Source organism: Gorilla gorilla, chromosome 1, assembly GCF_029281585.2.
Source record: "Gorilla gorilla gorilla isolate KB3781 chromosome 1, NHGRI_mGorGor1-v2.1_pri, whole genome shotgun sequence".
Classification (NCBI taxonomy): domain Eukaryota; kingdom Metazoa; phylum Chordata; class Mammalia; order Primates; family Hominidae; genus Gorilla; species Gorilla gorilla.
The window spans coordinates 194,943,219-194,959,154 of NC_073224.2; the positions used below are offsets into that span (position 1 = coordinate 194,943,219).

The 15,936-nt window shown below is 44.7% G+C and overlaps 3 protein-coding genes across 3 annotated transcripts in view; all 3 read left to right on the forward strand.

The window, feature by feature from the left end:
• Positions 1–743: 743 nt before the first annotated feature.
• On the forward strand, positions 744–1,178 carry LOC129531768 (small ribosomal subunit protein uS17m-like). The gene has a single exon (XM_055378714.1). It carries the CDS (start codon positions 762–764, stop codon positions 1,176–1,178), a length of 417 nt encoding a protein of 138 aa, XP_055234689.1. The 5' UTR covers positions 744–761.
• Positions 1,179–4,220: 3,042 nt separating this feature from the next.
• On the forward strand, positions 4,221–4,762 carry LOC134758505 (peptidyl-prolyl cis-trans isomerase A-like). The gene has a single exon (XM_063706166.1). It carries the CDS (start codon positions 4,271–4,273, stop codon positions 4,760–4,762), a length of 492 nt encoding a protein of 163 aa, XP_063562236.1. The 5' UTR covers positions 4,221–4,270.
• Positions 4,763–6,252: 1,490 nt separating this feature from the next.
• EIF2B3 (eukaryotic translation initiation factor 2B subunit gamma) overlaps positions 6,253–15,936 on the forward strand; it is a 136,261-nt gene continuing 126,577 nt past the window's right edge. Inside the window, exons 1-3 of the mRNA XM_031002148.3 lie at positions 6,253–6,487; positions 11,488–11,644; positions 14,176–14,321. Coding sequence (XP_030858008.3) covers positions 11,497–11,644; positions 14,176–14,321 — 294 coding nt within the window. The 5' untranslated portion in view covers positions 6,253–6,487; positions 11,488–11,496. The remainder of the gene's footprint in view (positions 6,488–11,487; positions 11,645–14,175; positions 14,322–15,936) is intronic.

Sequence of the window (15,936 nt, forward strand, 5' to 3'; positions counted from 1 at the left end):
TGGGAGGCAGAGCCTGCAGTGAGCCGAGATCGCGCCACTGCACTCCATCCAGCCTGGGCGACAGAGTGAGACTCCATCTCAAAAAAAAAAAAAAAAGAAAGAAAAAAATTAAACAAAGTCAGTTACACTTAAGAAGTTCTTTGATTAAGCAGTAAACTATATTAATTTTATTAAACCTTGGCCTGAGTACATGTCTTTTTTTTTTTTTTTTTTTCTTGAGATGAAGTCTCATTCTGTTGCCCAAGCTGGAGTGCAGTGGCATGATCTTGGCTCACTGAAACCTCCACCTCCCAGGTTCAAGTGATTCTCCTGCCTCAGCCTCCCAAGTAGCTGGGAATACAGGCACACGCCACTGTGCCCGGCTAATTTTTGTATTTTTAGTAGAGACAGGGTTTCACTATGTTGGCCAGGCTGGTCTTGAACTCCTGACCTCGTGATCCACCTGCCTCGGCCTCCCAAAGTGCTGGGATTACAGGCGTGAGCTACTGTGCCCAGCCCATTTTTTTTTTTTTTTTTTGCTACCAAATATACTAGTTTACTGAATATGTGTCTTTTTAATATTCTGTATGATGAGATGGGAAGTACACATTTAACCCTTCTGTGCATACAAAAGAAGTATGATGGTTGTCTCCAAGAGAAACAGTTTTGTGATAGTTTGAGCTGCGAGTTGAACTACTGCTTTTTCATGGAGTACTATATTGAATCGAAAGAACAACTGGAGGTGGCTGCACAGTCGTGGCGGAGGTGACCAAAGCCACATAATGTCCGTAGTTCATTCATCCATCCATGCCAAGTGGATCGTGGGGAAGGTGATTGGGACAAAAATGCAAAAGACTGCTAAAGTGAGAGTGACCAGGCTTGTTCTGGATCCCTATTTATTAAAGTTTTACAATAAGCGGAAAACCTACTTTGCTCACGATGCCCTTCAGCAGTGCACAGTTGGGGATATTGTGCTTCTCAGAGCTTTACCTGTTCCGCGAACAAAGCATGTGAAACATGAACTGGCCGAGATTGTTTTCAAAGTTGGAAAAATCATAAATCCAGTGACAGGAAAGCCCTGTGCAGGAATTACCTACCTAGAGAGTCCATTGAGTTCGGAAACCACCCAGCTAAGCAAAAATCTGGAAGAACTCAATATCCCTTCAGCACAGTGGAGGAGGAGTGGAAGAAGGCACTAAAGGGAAAGATTGACATGTTTATGTTATGGAAAAAGAAATTTTTCTAAGTTGCATTGCAAACTGTGTCCAGTTTATCTGTGATGTTTATGAAATAGCTAAAAGCAAATGAAGGGCATATTATGGTTTTTCATTTTAAAAAAAAAGAACTGACCAACTATGCCTGCCAATGTATAAACAAAGTGAGCCAGTTACTTCAAGGGAAACCACTAATAGTATTTGCTGCCAATGATAATATTTGAGCTTTGAAGAGAAAATTAAAATTTTGGGGGTTTTTTGTTTTTGTTTTTGTTTTTTTGAGATGGAGTCTCACTCTGTAGCCCAGGCTGGAGTGCAGTGGCGCCATCTCGGCTCACTGCAAGCTCTGCCTCCCGGGTTCACGCCATTCTCCTGCCTCAGCCTCCCGAGTAGCTGGGACTACAGGCACCTGCCACCATGCCGGGGTAATTTTTTTGTATTTTTAGTAGAGACAGGGTTTCACCGTGTTAGCCAGGATAATCTCAATCTCTTGACCTCATGATCTGCCCACCTCGGCCTCCCAGAATGCTTGGATTACAGGCGTGAGCCACTGTGCCCGGCCAAAAATTAGAATTTTATAAAACTTGTATCTGTCATCATCAGCTTCCCAGCTTTCTAATATTTAAGAATTTTTCTGATGAAATTGTTAGTGATATTAACAAATGTGATTTTAAAATATTGTATAATGAGTCAATGTTAGGAAGATCTGCATAACTCTGTGAACGAATATTTTACATATTATTTGTATACCAAGTTGCAAGGTCATGCATGGGTAAAATGTCCATTCAAAGTGCAAGTACTGTAACAAGGTACAAAATGTTCATTGATATAATTTCCGATTCTACATTGCAACAAACCTTTAACAAACTACCACTTATTGAATTTTGGTATAGTGTCAAAGAATACCTATAATTATCTGAAAAGGCTATTAAAAGCTCTATCTCTTACCAACTATGTATCTATGTGAAGTCACATTTTTATGATATAATTAAACCAAAATAATATATCACAATAATGGAAAAATCAAGCTGTTTTCTATTAAGCCAGACCCTAAAGAGACTATTCAAAAAGGTGAAACAATGGCATTCATCTCACTAAACTTTTTGTTTTGAAAATGTAGTTGGCCGGGCACAATGGCTCATGCCTGTAATCCCAGCACTTTGGGAGGTCAAGGCGGGCGGATCACCTGAGGTCAGGAGTTTGAGACTAGCCTGACCAACATGGAGAAACCCCGTCTCTACTATAAATACAAAATCAGCTGGGTGTGGTGGCGCATGCCTGTAAATTCCAGCTACTCGGGAGGCTGAGGCAGGAGAATTGCTTGAACCCGGGAGGCAGAGGTTGCAGTGAGCTGAGATCGTGCCATTGCACTCCAGCCTGGGCAACAAGAGCAAAACTCCGTGTCAAAAAAATAATTTTTTTTTGATATGGTAAATATTGATAAATATAATCCATATAAACAAAAGCTTTCTGGGGTCCTCAGTAATTTTTAAGTATGAAGAGTCTAGAGATGAAAAAGTTTGAGAATTGTTGCCCTCAGGGAATAATTTAAAGTGAGTTTAAACTGAAGCAATCTCTCAACTACTTTCCACAATAGAAGAGAAAACCCTCTAGTTCCTTGAAAAACATTTGCTAGTTTAAACATAAGGATTTGAAATGGATGGCAGATATGGGGCTGACTGCTCTTCTTACTTATAATTAGTTCTTACCTCAAAACCATGCTGTAATTTCCAAGTCTTGGTTGAGGTAATACCAAAGAGAGAATATCTCTGTGTTTCTATAGAGGGGTAGTCAGACTTCAGGCCTCCTGTGGCCAGATCAGTCAGTTCATGGCAAGGCAAAGATAGGCTGGTTTTAGGACATGAGTCCCCCCCTTTTTTTTTCAGGGTCTAAGCAGACCTCCTTCTGGAAAAAATGACAAGTCCTAATCATTGACTGCTGTATCTGCAACACCAAGCATCTAAGACACTGCTTGGCACATATTAGGCACTCAAGATATTGTTGAAGCCAGTCCTCCATGGCACATACCTGTAGTCCTAGCTACTTGGGAAGCTGAGGCAAGACGATCGTTGAGCCCAGGAGTTTGAGTCCAGCCTGGGCAGCATAAGCTGACCTCATTTCTAAAAATAAATGAATAAATATTGTTGAATGAAGTCAAGCCCCTTTATTTTTATTACAGAAATCATACTCTACCTTTCAACTGGCAGGAAGCTAAAGCAACTCAAGATTTAAGAGATGAATCAGGCTGGGCACGGTGGCTCACGGCTGTATCCCAGCACTTTGGGAGGTCGAGGCGGACAGATCACGAGGTCAGGAGTTCAAGACCATCCTGGCCTATCTGATGAAACCCGTTCTCTACTAAAAATACAAAAATTAGCCAGGCGTGGTGGCGCATGCCTGTAGTCCCAGCTACTTGGGAGGCTGAGGCAGGAATCACTTGAACCCAGGAGGCAGAGGTTGCAGTGAGCCAAGATTGTGCCACTGAACTCCAGCCTGGTGACAGAGTGAGACTGTCTCAAAAAAAAAAAAAAAATTAATTAATCGAAAAAAAAAAGGAAGCTTTCAAAAGATTAGGAAATTGCAGGAATGCATGGGAAAAAGAGAATGGCCATTGGTCCTGTTATCTAGTGCAACTTGATAAACCACTCCAAACCGTAGAGCTTAGAACAACAATTATTTTATTATCTATTCGTCATTTTTTAATATTTATTTTATTTACTTAGAGATCCTGTCTCTTTGTTACCCAGGCTGAAGTGCAGTGATACCATATTGGCTCACTGCCACCTCTGCCTCTTGGGCTCCAGCGATCCTCCTGCCTCAGCCTTCCAAGTAGCTGGAACCCCACAGCGCGCCACCACACCTGACTAATTTTTGTATTTTTAGTAGAGAGGGTGTTTCACTACGTTGCCCAGGCTAGTCTCGAACTCCTGGGCCCAAGGGATCCATCCGCCTCACTTCCTAAACTTCTGGGATTACAAGCGTGAGCCACCGCACCTGGCCTATTATTGTTTTGTTAAAAGCAGGGTCTCGGCTTTGCAAATGCAGCCACCAACGCCAGGAGCTCTGTACGATCAGCCATGGTTAACCCCACCGTGTTCGACATCGCTGTCGACGGCAAGCCCTTGGGCCGCGTCTCCTTCGAGCCGTTTGCAGACAAGGTTCCAAAGGCAGTAGAAAACTTTCGTGCTCTGAACAATGTAGAGAAAGGATTTGGTTATAAAGGTTCCTGCTTTCACAGAATTATTCCAGGGTTTATGTGTCAGGGTGGTGACTTCACATGCCATAATGACACTGGTGGCAAGTATACCTGCGGGGAGAAATTTGATGACGAGAGCTTCGTCCTGAAGCATACACATCCTGCCATCTTGTCCATGGCAAATGCTGGACCCAACACAAATGGTTCCCAGTTTTTCATCTGCACTGCCAAGACTGAGTGGCTGGATGGCAATCCTGTGGTCCTTGGCAAGGTGAAAGAAGGCATGAATATTGTGGAGGCCATGGGGCACTTTGGGTCCGAGAATGGCAAGACCAGCAAGAAGATCACCATTGCTGACTGTGGACAACTCTAACAAGTTTGGCTTGTGTTTTATCTTGACCACCAGACCATTCCTTTTCTAGCTCAGAAGAGCACCCCTTCACCCCATTTGCTTGCAGTATTTTTTTTTTTTTGAGACGGAGTCTCACCCTGTCTCCCTCTCCCAGGCTGGAGTGCAGTGGCACGATCTCGGCTCACTGCAACCTCCACTTCCCAGGTTCAAGCAATTCTCTTTCCTCAGCCTCCCGAGTAGCTGGGACTACAGGCGCACGCCGCCATGCCTGGCTAATTTTTTCTTTTTCTTTTTTCTTTTTTTTTTTTTTTTTTTGTATTTTAGTAGAGACGGGGTTTCACCATGTTGCCCAGGCTGATCTTGAACTCCTGAGCTCAGGCAATCTGCCTGCCTCGGCCTCCCAAAGTGCTAGGATTACAGACGTGAGCCACCACGCCCGGCCTGCTCGCAGTGGCTTATCTTTGTGCTCTTGCTGCAGTTCCCTTTGGGTTCCATGTTTTCCTTGTTCCTTTCCATGCCTAACTGGATTGCAGAGTTAAGTTTATGATTATGAAATAAAAACTAAATTAAAAAAAAAAACAGGGTCTCACTCTGTCGTCTAGGCAGGAGTGCAGTGGCCCGATCATAGCTCACTGCAGCCTTGAACTCCTGGGCTCAAGCGATCCTCCCGTTTCAGCCTCCCGAGCAGCTGGGACTACAGGCACACACTACCATGCCCAGCTAATTTTTACTTTTGTAGAGACTGGAGTCTCTCTCGCACAGGCTGGTCTTGAACTCCCGGTTTCAAGCAATCCTCCCACCTCGGCTTCCCAAATTGCGGAGATTACAGGCATGAGCCACCATGCCCAGCCGCCCTCAGTTTTGATGGCTAAAGTTAACGTGAGTGGCCCTGTTACAAATAGGAAGTCCCGGGCCGGGCGCGGTGGCTCACGCCTGTAATCCCAGCACTTTGGGAGGCCGAGGCGGGCAGATCACGAGGTCAGGAGATCGAGACCATCCTGGCTAACACAGTGAAACCCCCGTCTCTACTAAAAATACAAAAAAATTAGCCGGGCGTGGTGGCGGGCGCCTGTAGTCCCAGCTCCTCGGGAGGCTGAGGGAGGAGAATGGCGTGAACCCGGGAGGCCGAGCTTGCAGTGAGCCGAGATCGCGCCACTGCACTCCAGCCTGGGCGACGCACAGCGAGACTCCGTCTCAAAAAAACAAAAAACAAACAACAACAACAACAACAACAAACAAATAGGAAGTCCTGGCAACCCCTGCAGGGGCATTCGGTGATTTTTTTCACTAGCTAGCCAAAATTGCGGCTCCCAATGAGCTTTCTTTCACTGAATGTACTCGAAGCCAGGTCTTAGACTTACTCCCTGAGGAAAGAGGCTGAGTTGTTCCGTCTGGGTTCCCGGCACCCTGCACTGGGAGGAATACTCAAAAGGCGTTGGTAATGTGTTAATGGACAGAGGGACACACGTGTCGAATGCTCCTCGGTGGCCCCGCCCCCTCCGGCCCGCCTTCCCTTCTCTCCGCTGAGTGTGCTTCCCCTCCGTCATCCATCGCTCGGCGGTCGTCCCTTCTCCATGGGTCTGCTCTGCGCGTTCCATCGAGTTTCTCGGCCATCGCGCGCCTGCGCCATTGGGCTGTCAGTCAGAGGCGGCGTGGAGATCGCTGGGAGCGGTTGCGGCGTGCGGGGAGCTGAGGTATAGCTGTGACTTCTGCCCTGCCAGGCCGCGCACAAGCTGGCTGACCCGGGTGAGCAGTGCGGTGGGGCCACTCATCTGAGGGAGGCGGGCATGTCGAACTGGGCCGAGGTGGACCCGAAGGGGTAGGAGAGGGTGCTGAGCCCCGAAGTTGTCAGCTCGACTCCCTGCTCGACCCGGTGTAGCTGTGTCCGAAGTAGAAGGGAGGTTGGGGATGAGAATCCGAGCCAACCACCTTATGCAACAGATGGAGGAACTAAGTTTCTAATCTCAGCTACTCGAGAGTCTGAGGCAGGAGAATCGTTTGAACCCAGGAGGTGGAGGTTGCAGTGAGCCTAATTCGCGCCACTGCACTCCAGCCTGGGCAACATAGTGAGACTTTCCGTTTCAAAAAAAAAAAATGAAAAGAAAGAAACGAAGTTTCGGGGAGGGGAGGTTCTGCTTAAAGTCACAGCGAGTGAGCGAGCACCAGACGGGTACCAGACGCCTTTAGCACTGTGCCTGCACTCTTTCAGCCTCAGCCCTTCATTCATTTGTTCAGCCTGCCTTTAGTTGTTTGGACGCAGGGCAGTGAAATACAGGGAGGAGCAGTGAGGTCTCTGCCTTCAGGCAGCACACGTGGAATGACAGACCAATTCTGATACAGTTTTCTTATCTATTTACAACTGGAAAAGGCATGAGTGCTATGATGCAGGCAAGTCTGAGATGCGGTGAACACCCTCTCCAAAGCTTGGGAGGCAGCGAGACTCGTTGCCGTGATTCCCGTCAGCCATAGTCGTGGCAGTGACATGAGCATTTGACAGTCTGCTTGGTAGCATGATTAGTTATGTTCATGATTACTATTCATGCTTCCTAGGTTGCCTTTCTTCACCCAGGGCCTCCTTGAGAGCTGGAACCTCAGTTCCTAGTGACCTGGGTTCTAATGCCCTTATGCACATGTTTGAGTTTGACTCTTACACAGTTGTGAAGTTCACAGGTCCTCATTCCACTTTGATTTCTGGCATCTGACTGGGAATACAGTGATGATGCACACACAGTCCAAGAAAGTCACTCTTAGACTCTTATGTAGACATTTAAGAGACATTAATGTTACACTTAAGTAGACATTTAAACACATACGCGCAATGAAACCCTGTAAAGGCTAAGAGAATCTGCACATGGCAGAATGGAAGCACTTCGGGAAAAGGAGTCACTTCTGGAGGGGTGGGAACGGTTAGGAATGGCTTTGTAGGCAAGAGGATTCTTGAGCTGTCCTCAAAGTTTAATAGGTGATTACTAGACAGAAGAGAAAGGCAGACTAGGAGGCAACAGTAGCAGTGCAGAGACCAGAATTATGAAGCAGCATGGCGCAATTAGTACGAAGGCTTTCCATAATCTAGTCTCTGTCTAGTAAAGCAAATACAAATATAGTGCTTCTCATAAGATGGACATTATTTTGTCTGCTTTACGTAGAATAACAAATTTAATCTTAACAACAACTCTGTGAAGTGAAACTATAATTATCCCCATTATAAAATGCAAAAACTGAGGCATAGAAAATTTATGTAGTTTGCCCTAGTTCACACAGCTAATAATAAATAGTAGAGCTAGAATTCAAACCTAGGCATTCTGGCTCTATGGTCTGTGAACGTAACCACCAGGCTTCCTTCTAGAAGCTGAGGACACTGAGAGTTTTAAATGTCAGGCCCCTGATCACACCACCTATGAGTGTCAGAATCATGACTCAAACTCATCTTTTGACTCTTTTTTTTTGGGGGGGGGACAGGGTCTCACTCTGTTGCCCAGGCTGGAGTGCAGTGGTGTGCAGCCTTAACCTCCCAGGCTCAGGTGATTCTCCCACCTCAGCCTCCCGAGTATCTGGGACTACAGGCATGCGCCACCATACCTGGCTAATTTTTTATAGAGATGGGGTCTCACCATGTTGCCCAGGCTGTTCTAGAATTCCTAGGCTCAAGTGATCCTCTCATCTTGGCCTCCCAAAGTGCTGGGAGCATGAGCCACTGTGCCCGGCCATCTTTTGGCTCTTTTTTATTTTATTTTGTTTTTTTTGAGACAGAGTCTCACTCTGTCGCCCAGGCTGAAGTGCGAGTGGTGTGCTCTCAGCTCACTGCAGCCGCTGTCTCCCGGGTTCATGTGATTCTCCTGCCTCAGCCACCTGAGTAGCTGGGATTACGGGCGCCTGACACCATGCCTGGCTACTTTTAAAAATATTTTTAGTAGAGGCCGGGCGCAGTGGCTTATGCCTGAAATCCCAGCACTTTAGGAGGCCAAGGCAAGTGGATCACCTAAGGTTAGGAGTTCAAGACCAGCCTGGCCAACGTGGCGAAACCCTGTCTCTACTAAAAATCCAAAGAATTAGCCAGGTATGGTGGCGGATGCCTGTAATCCCAGCAACTTGGGAGGCTGAGGCAGGAGAATCGCTTGAACCCGGGAGGCAGAGGTTGCAGTGAGCCGAGATCATGCCATTGCACTCAACCTGGGGAACAAGAACTCTTTCAAAAAAAAAAATTTTTTTTTAGTAGAGACAGAGCTTCACCAAGTTGGCCAGGCTGCTCTTGAACTCCTGACCTCAGGTGATCCGCCCACCTGGGCCTCCCAAAGTGCTGGGATTACAGGCGTGAGCCACCACGTCCAGCTCATCTTTTGACTCTTAAGGGTCCAGTGCTCTTTTCATAATAACATTCGATGTGGTGGATGTTATATAATGCCAAAATGAAATTAAATTACACTCTGAGGCAACGCTTGCTAGAATCTACATGACCATATCTTTACATTGTGAATGTTATGCAAGAGCCTTCACTTTGTGCCTTGGGTATAGTAGGTGTTAAGTGCTGCACTTTAGATGTTGATGTGCTGGGCCCAGGATTAATAATAATTATAGTAAAGTTGCAACATTATTTGGCAATTTGATGTTGAATAGATTGTTTCTTCTGAACGTTACATTTTAACACATTTGTTTTTAAAATTACATCATTGTTGTAAGAGAAAGTACTTTCAGTTTAAATCAGTAAAGATCGGTCAGGTGCAGTGGCTCATGCCTCTAATCTCAGCACTTTGGGAGGCCCAGGCAGGAGGCTTGAGGCCAGGAGTTTGAGACCAGCCTGGGCAGCATAGTGAAACCCCGTCTCTATAAAAAATTAATTAAAAGAATTAGCCAGGCGGCCAGGTGCAGTGGCTCATGCCTGTAATCCCAGCACTTTGGGAGGCCAAGGCGGGCAGATCACCTGAGGTTGGGAGTTCGAGACCAGCCTGACCAATGTGGAGAAACCCTGTCTCTACTAAAAATACAAAATTAGCTGGGCAGCTGGGCATGGTGGTGCATGCCTATAATCCCAGCTCTTTGGGAGGCTGAGGCAGGAGAATCGCTTGAACCTGGGAGGCGGAGGTTGTGGTGAGCTGAGATCGTGCCACTGCACTTCAGCCTGGGCAACAAGAGAGAAACTCCGTCTCAAAAAAAAAAAAAAAAAAAAAAAGCCAGGCATGGTGGCACCCACCTGTAGTCCCAGCTGCTCCAGAGGTTGGGGCAGGAGGATTGCTTTAGTGCAGGAGGTTGAGGCGGCAGTGAGCCATGATCTTACCACTGCACTTCCAGACTGGGCAATGGAGCAAGACTCTGTCTCTAAATAAATAATAAATAAATAGGATGGGCACGGTGGCTCACACCTGTAATCCCAGCACTTTGGGAGGCCGACTCGGGTGGATCACCTGAGGTCAGGAGTTTGGGACCAGCCTGGCCAACATGGTGAAACCCCATCTCTACTAAAAATACAAAATTAGCCAGGCATGGTGGCCCATGCCTGTGATCCCAGCTACTCGGGAGGCTGAGGCAGGAGAATCGCTTGAACTTGGGAGGTGGGGGTTGCAGTGAACCGAGATCACGCCATTGCACTCCAGGCTGGCAACAAGAGTGAAATTCCATCTCCAAAAATAAATACATAAATAAAGATTTATGACCTTCTACTGTGCCTCTGTTCTGTGGTAGTTTCTGTAAAGAGATTCTTTTCAAAGTCAAATAGGTTTGTTTATTACCTTGAGTTTGAAAAAAGGAATTAACAGTTTGGTTTGTTTTTGTAATTGTGTTCTGTAAGTCTAGGTTCAGATACAAGCCTACGTTTGTGTTTATAGTGATATCTTTAAAAATTGGAGGAATAAGATGAGCCGATGGCTGAATTATTGGAGGAGTCTTAAGTCATTTCATACTTTTCAGAAGCCTAACATGCTTGTGTTTCTGCTGTTAATTCTAGTCAGACATCTTTTAATATTTTCTTTTTTCTCTCTTTTTTTTTTTGAGACAGGATCTCACTCTGTCACACAGGTTGGAGTGCAGTGGTCCAATCTCAATCTCGGCTCACTGCAACACCTGCCTCCCAGGCTCAAATGATCCTCCCACTTCAGCTTCCCAAGTAGCTGGAACCATAGGCACAAGCCACCACGCCTGGCTAATTTTTTGTATTTTTGGTAGAGATGGGGTCTCGCCATGTTGCCCAGGCTGGTCTCGAACTCCTGAGCTCATGTGATCCACACACCTCAGCCTCCCAAAGTGCTGGGATTACAGATGTGAGCCACCTCACCCAGCCTAATATTTTCAAAGAATAACAATTCACACATAGAAGTCCACTTGGTAAACTCTTACTTCTTCAGAGTCAGCTCAAGCATCACTTCCTATAAAAACTTCTCTGTGTTTTCAATGAAAACTAGGTGTTCCTTTTATTGTATGCCCACTGTATCTTGGATATTTTTCTGCTGTGGCACTAATGACATATATTGTGATTTACTGAATTTGTCTTCTCCACTTAATTGTGAATAACTCAAGGGCAAGGCCCCTGCATTCCTATCCTCCCAGTTTTACCAAGGATAGAACTGAGAATACATATTGGTAGACATAATGTTTATCTGCAGCTAAGCTTTTCTTACTGTGATTGCTAGAGTTAGGAATTATGCATTTGACATAGTGGGTATCAGTAACCTAAATAAAAATAGGCTAGTAGTGTGTGTGCTTTGATTTTTGTTACATTGGTTTTTTTCTGTTAATTGTTTTTTCTGTACTTGCAGTTTGTAAAAATGGAATTTCAAGCAGTAGTGATGGCAGTAGGTGGAGGATCTCGGATGACAGACCTAACTTCCAGCATTCCCAAACCTCTGCTTCCAGTTGGGAACAAACCTTTAATTTGGTACCCATTGAACCTGCTTGAGCGTGTTGGATTTGAAGGTGAGCTATGACAAAGTGAGCTGTGAACTCATAAAACTTTTAGGAGATTTGATCCCCATGATTTGTCAGCGTTATGAGAATGAGAGAGGGTGACTAGAACTCGCTGGCTGAAGACTGCCTTCTTTAAGGAATGTAGGAGTACCCTATTGCTGTGTGAAAAAGGTTGAGAGGATAGCACTAAGTGTTGTTGTTATGGAGCTGATGTCCACAGTGATCCAAGACGAACTCTGTAAGGATATCAGAAAGAGCAGATTGAGACTCTTAAATGCCTCATAGTCAGTACTTACTGAGAATCTATTATGTACCAGGTAATATTTATATTATCTGACACGTAATATATATATGTTTTAAATTTTGTTTTGATGTAAGTACCAGGTTATATATTAAACACGGAGGTACAGAATTGAAAAGACAGCTCAGGCCCTGAATTCCAGAACTTTAAAGTCTAGTGATCCTCTCTACTTTTTGCTTGGGTAGCTAGGTAGATAGTTATGCCATTAAGTAGGAAAAGGAATAGGAGACAAGGAACAGGTTTTTTTTTTTTGAGACAGAGTCTCACTCTGCCACCCAGGCTGGAGTGCAGTGGCACGATCTTGGCTCACTACAACCTCCGCCAGGGTTCAACCTCTCCCGGGTTCAAGTGATTCTCCTGCCTCAGCTTCCTGTGTAGCTGGGACTACAGGCATTTGCCACCATGCCCAGCTAAGTTTTTGTATTTTTAGTAGAGACAGGGTTTCACCATGTTAGCTAGAATGGTCTCGATCTCAGGACCTTGTGATCTGCCCACCTCGGCCTCCCAAAGTGCTGGGATTACAGGCGTGAGCCACCGTGCCTGGCCAGGAAAAGGTTTTAATGAATTTTATTTTCATTAAAATAATGAGTTCAGCTTTGATCACATTGAGTTTGAGGTGTCCTATATTTAGATGTAATAAATCAGGGTGTCAAAGCGTGAGGCCCAGTCTTGTGATCCAGTGTTCATTCCATTATTAGAGTTGCCTCCAATAGGAAGGGTGGTAGCTTAATAGCTCTCTCTTTGTATTGAATGAAGATTTAAAATGTTGGAGTCTCAACCTGTCGCCCAGGCTGGAGTACAGTGGTGTGATCTCAGCTCACTGCAACCTCCACCTCCCAGGTTTAAGCAATTCTCCTGCTTCAGTCTCCTGAGTACCTGGGACTACAGGCGTGTGCCACCACTCCTGGCTAATTTTTTTGTATTTTTAATAGAGACAGGGTTTCGCCATGTTGTCCAGGCTGGTCTTGAACTTCTGACCTCAAGTGATCTGCCTGTCTCGGCCTTCCAAAGTGTTGGAATTACAGGTGTGAGCCACTACGCATGGCCCCCTTTGGTTTTTTTGTTTTTTAGAGACAGAGTCTTGCTCTGTCTTCCAGGGCTGGAGTACAGTGAGGCATGATTTCAGCTCATTGCAACCTCTGCCTCCTGGGCTCAAACGATCCTCCCATCTTAGCTTCCTGAGTAGCTGCAACTACATGCACGCCACCACACCTGGATAATTTTTCTTTCCTTTTTTTTTTTTTTGGCAGAGACAGGGTTTTGCCGCGTTACCCAGGCTGGTCTTGAGTTCCTGGGCTGAAGTTATCTGCCTGCCTTGGCTTCCCAGAGTGATTTTTGTATTTCTTCCCATTTGTATTTTTGATGAATGTTCTTCTGAATTCTTCATATCAAGGAAAAGTGGCATATAATATATTAAAGTGTGGGCACCATTCATATAGACCTGAGGTTTTTTTTTGTTTGTTTTGTTTTTTGAGACAGACTCACTCTGTTACCCAGGCTGGAGTGCAGTGGGGTGATCTTGGCCCACTGCAACCTCCACCTCCCAGACTCAAGCAATCCTCCCACCTAAACCTCTGGTTTTTTGGAGTTTTTTTATAGAGACAAGGTTTTGCCATGTTGCCCAGGCTGGTCTTGAACTCCAGGGCTCAAGTGATCCATCTGCCTCGGCCTCCCAAAGTGCTGGGATTTACAGGCATGAGCCACTGCGCCCAGCCAGCATGTCTTTTAATCCAAGATTCCTCATTTGTAAGATGAGATTGTTGTAAGAATTAATTGGGGGGAGGCCAGATGCAGTGGTTCACGTCTGTAATCACAACACTTTGGGAGGCCAAGGCTGGCGGATCCTTTGAGCCCAGGAGTTGGAGACCAGCCTGGGCAACAGAGCGAAACCTCATCTCTACAGAAAATACAAAAATTAGCCAAGCATGGTGGCACATGCCTGTAGTCTCAGCTACTTGGGAGGCTGAGGTGGGAGGATTGCCTGATCTTGGGAGGTTGAGGCTGCTGTGAACTGCGATAGTGCCACTGCACTCCAGCCTGAGTGGCAGAGTGAGACCCTGTCTGTAAAAAAAAAAAGAATTAATTGGGGGAATGCAGGTAAAATATATTGAAAAGGCACAATAATATTAGCAGTTATTATTACACCTAGAAATAGACCAAATCTAATTGAAATAGTGGAACCACTAGGTCTATATGAGTAAGTTTTTGTTTTTCTTTCTTTTTTTCTTTTGTCCTGTAGAAGTCATTGTGGTTACAACCAGGGATGTTCAAAAGGCTCTATGTGCAGAATTCAAGATGAAAATGAAGTCAGATATTGTGTGTATTCCTGATGATGCTGACATGGGAACTGCAGATTCTTTGCGCTACATATATCCAAAACTTAAGGTGAAAAGCAATTTTTTGACACTTCTTGTTTATTGAAGATAGATAATATCTTATGTTTTCCCAGTGCATTATAGTTTTTTTTTTGAGACGGAGCCTCGCTCTGTCACCTAGGCTGGAGTGCAGTAGTGTGATCTCAGTTCACTGCAACCTCCACCTCCCGGGTTCAAGCAATTCTCCTGCCTCAGCCTCCCAAGTAGCTGGGATTACAGGCATATGCCACCGTGCCTGGCTAATTTTGTATTTTTAGTATAGATGGGATGTTGGCCAGGCTAGTCTCGATCTCCTGACCTCAGGTGATCCACCCGCCTCGGCCTTCCAAAGTGCTGGGATTACAGGCGTGAGCCATCACACCTGGCCCCCAGTGCATTATAGTTTACAAAAATTTATTTCTAATATATTTTTACATCACATACTTTGTTACCCATGTACTCTTCAGTTGCTCTTTGATTTGGTTACTAGTAAAGATTTAGACATTAATTTGTCATAGTCACTGGTTTCCAATGTTTTTGAGTAATAGCACATTTTCATTAAAAAAAAAAAAAAAAGACATACTCTAGGCCAGGCACAGTGGCTCATGCCTGTAATCCCTTTGGGAGGCCGAGGCAGGTGGATCACTTGAGGTCAGGAGTTTGAGACCAGCCTGATCAATGTGGTAAGACCCTGTCTCTACTAAAAAGACAAAAATTAGCTGGGCATGGTGGTGCACATCTGTAATCCTAGCTACTGGGGAGGCTGAGGCAGGAGAATCACTTGAACCCAGGAGGTGGAGGTTGCAGTGAGCCAAGATCATGCCACTGCACTCCAGCCTGGGCAACAGAGTGAGATCCCATCTCAAAAAAAAAAAAAAAAAGATATACTCTAAATGTACTTAAAAAGATTCCATTCATATGAAGTTCATGAACAAGCAATGTTAATGTATAAATCAGAGGAGCAGTTGACTCTGCAGGTGAGGATTGACTAGAAAGAAGCACAAAGGAATGTTCAAAAATTCATAGACCTCCCATGTAATATTTGAACTTTTAGTTAACCTTTGGTTAAGAAACTAAGGAGCACATAGATATGAGAACATAGTCTCCCCAGTGGTTTGTGGCCCATGAGCTGAGAAAGATCCACTGTAGATTGTTCTAAAATTGTTTTTCTTTGGAAAAAATTCAATCGTTGTGATGTTGCCATATTACTTGAAATGGGAGACAAACTTTCTTCTGTTATTTCTGGTGATTAAACGGATGTGTTATTTTCAACTGACTTTTGTACTATAAAACAAAAAATTAATGCAAATATGTACATGGCTTTCCCACCCCTTTTATTGAGGAATAATTTATACGCAGTAAAATGCACAGATACTAAATATACACCTAGATTACCATTATCCAAATCTAGAACAATTCCATCACCCCTGAAAGTTCCTTTGTGCTTCTTTCTAGTAAGTCTCCGATCTTCTGAGTCAACCACTCTTCTGTTTCTATTACTATGTATTAATTTTATTTGTTTATAAACTTCATATAAATGGAAACATACAATTTTGTTCTGGCTTCTTTTGTTCAACATATTTTTCAGATTCATTCATGTTATTGAAAATATAACTAATCTGTTCCTTTTCATGCTGAGTAGTATT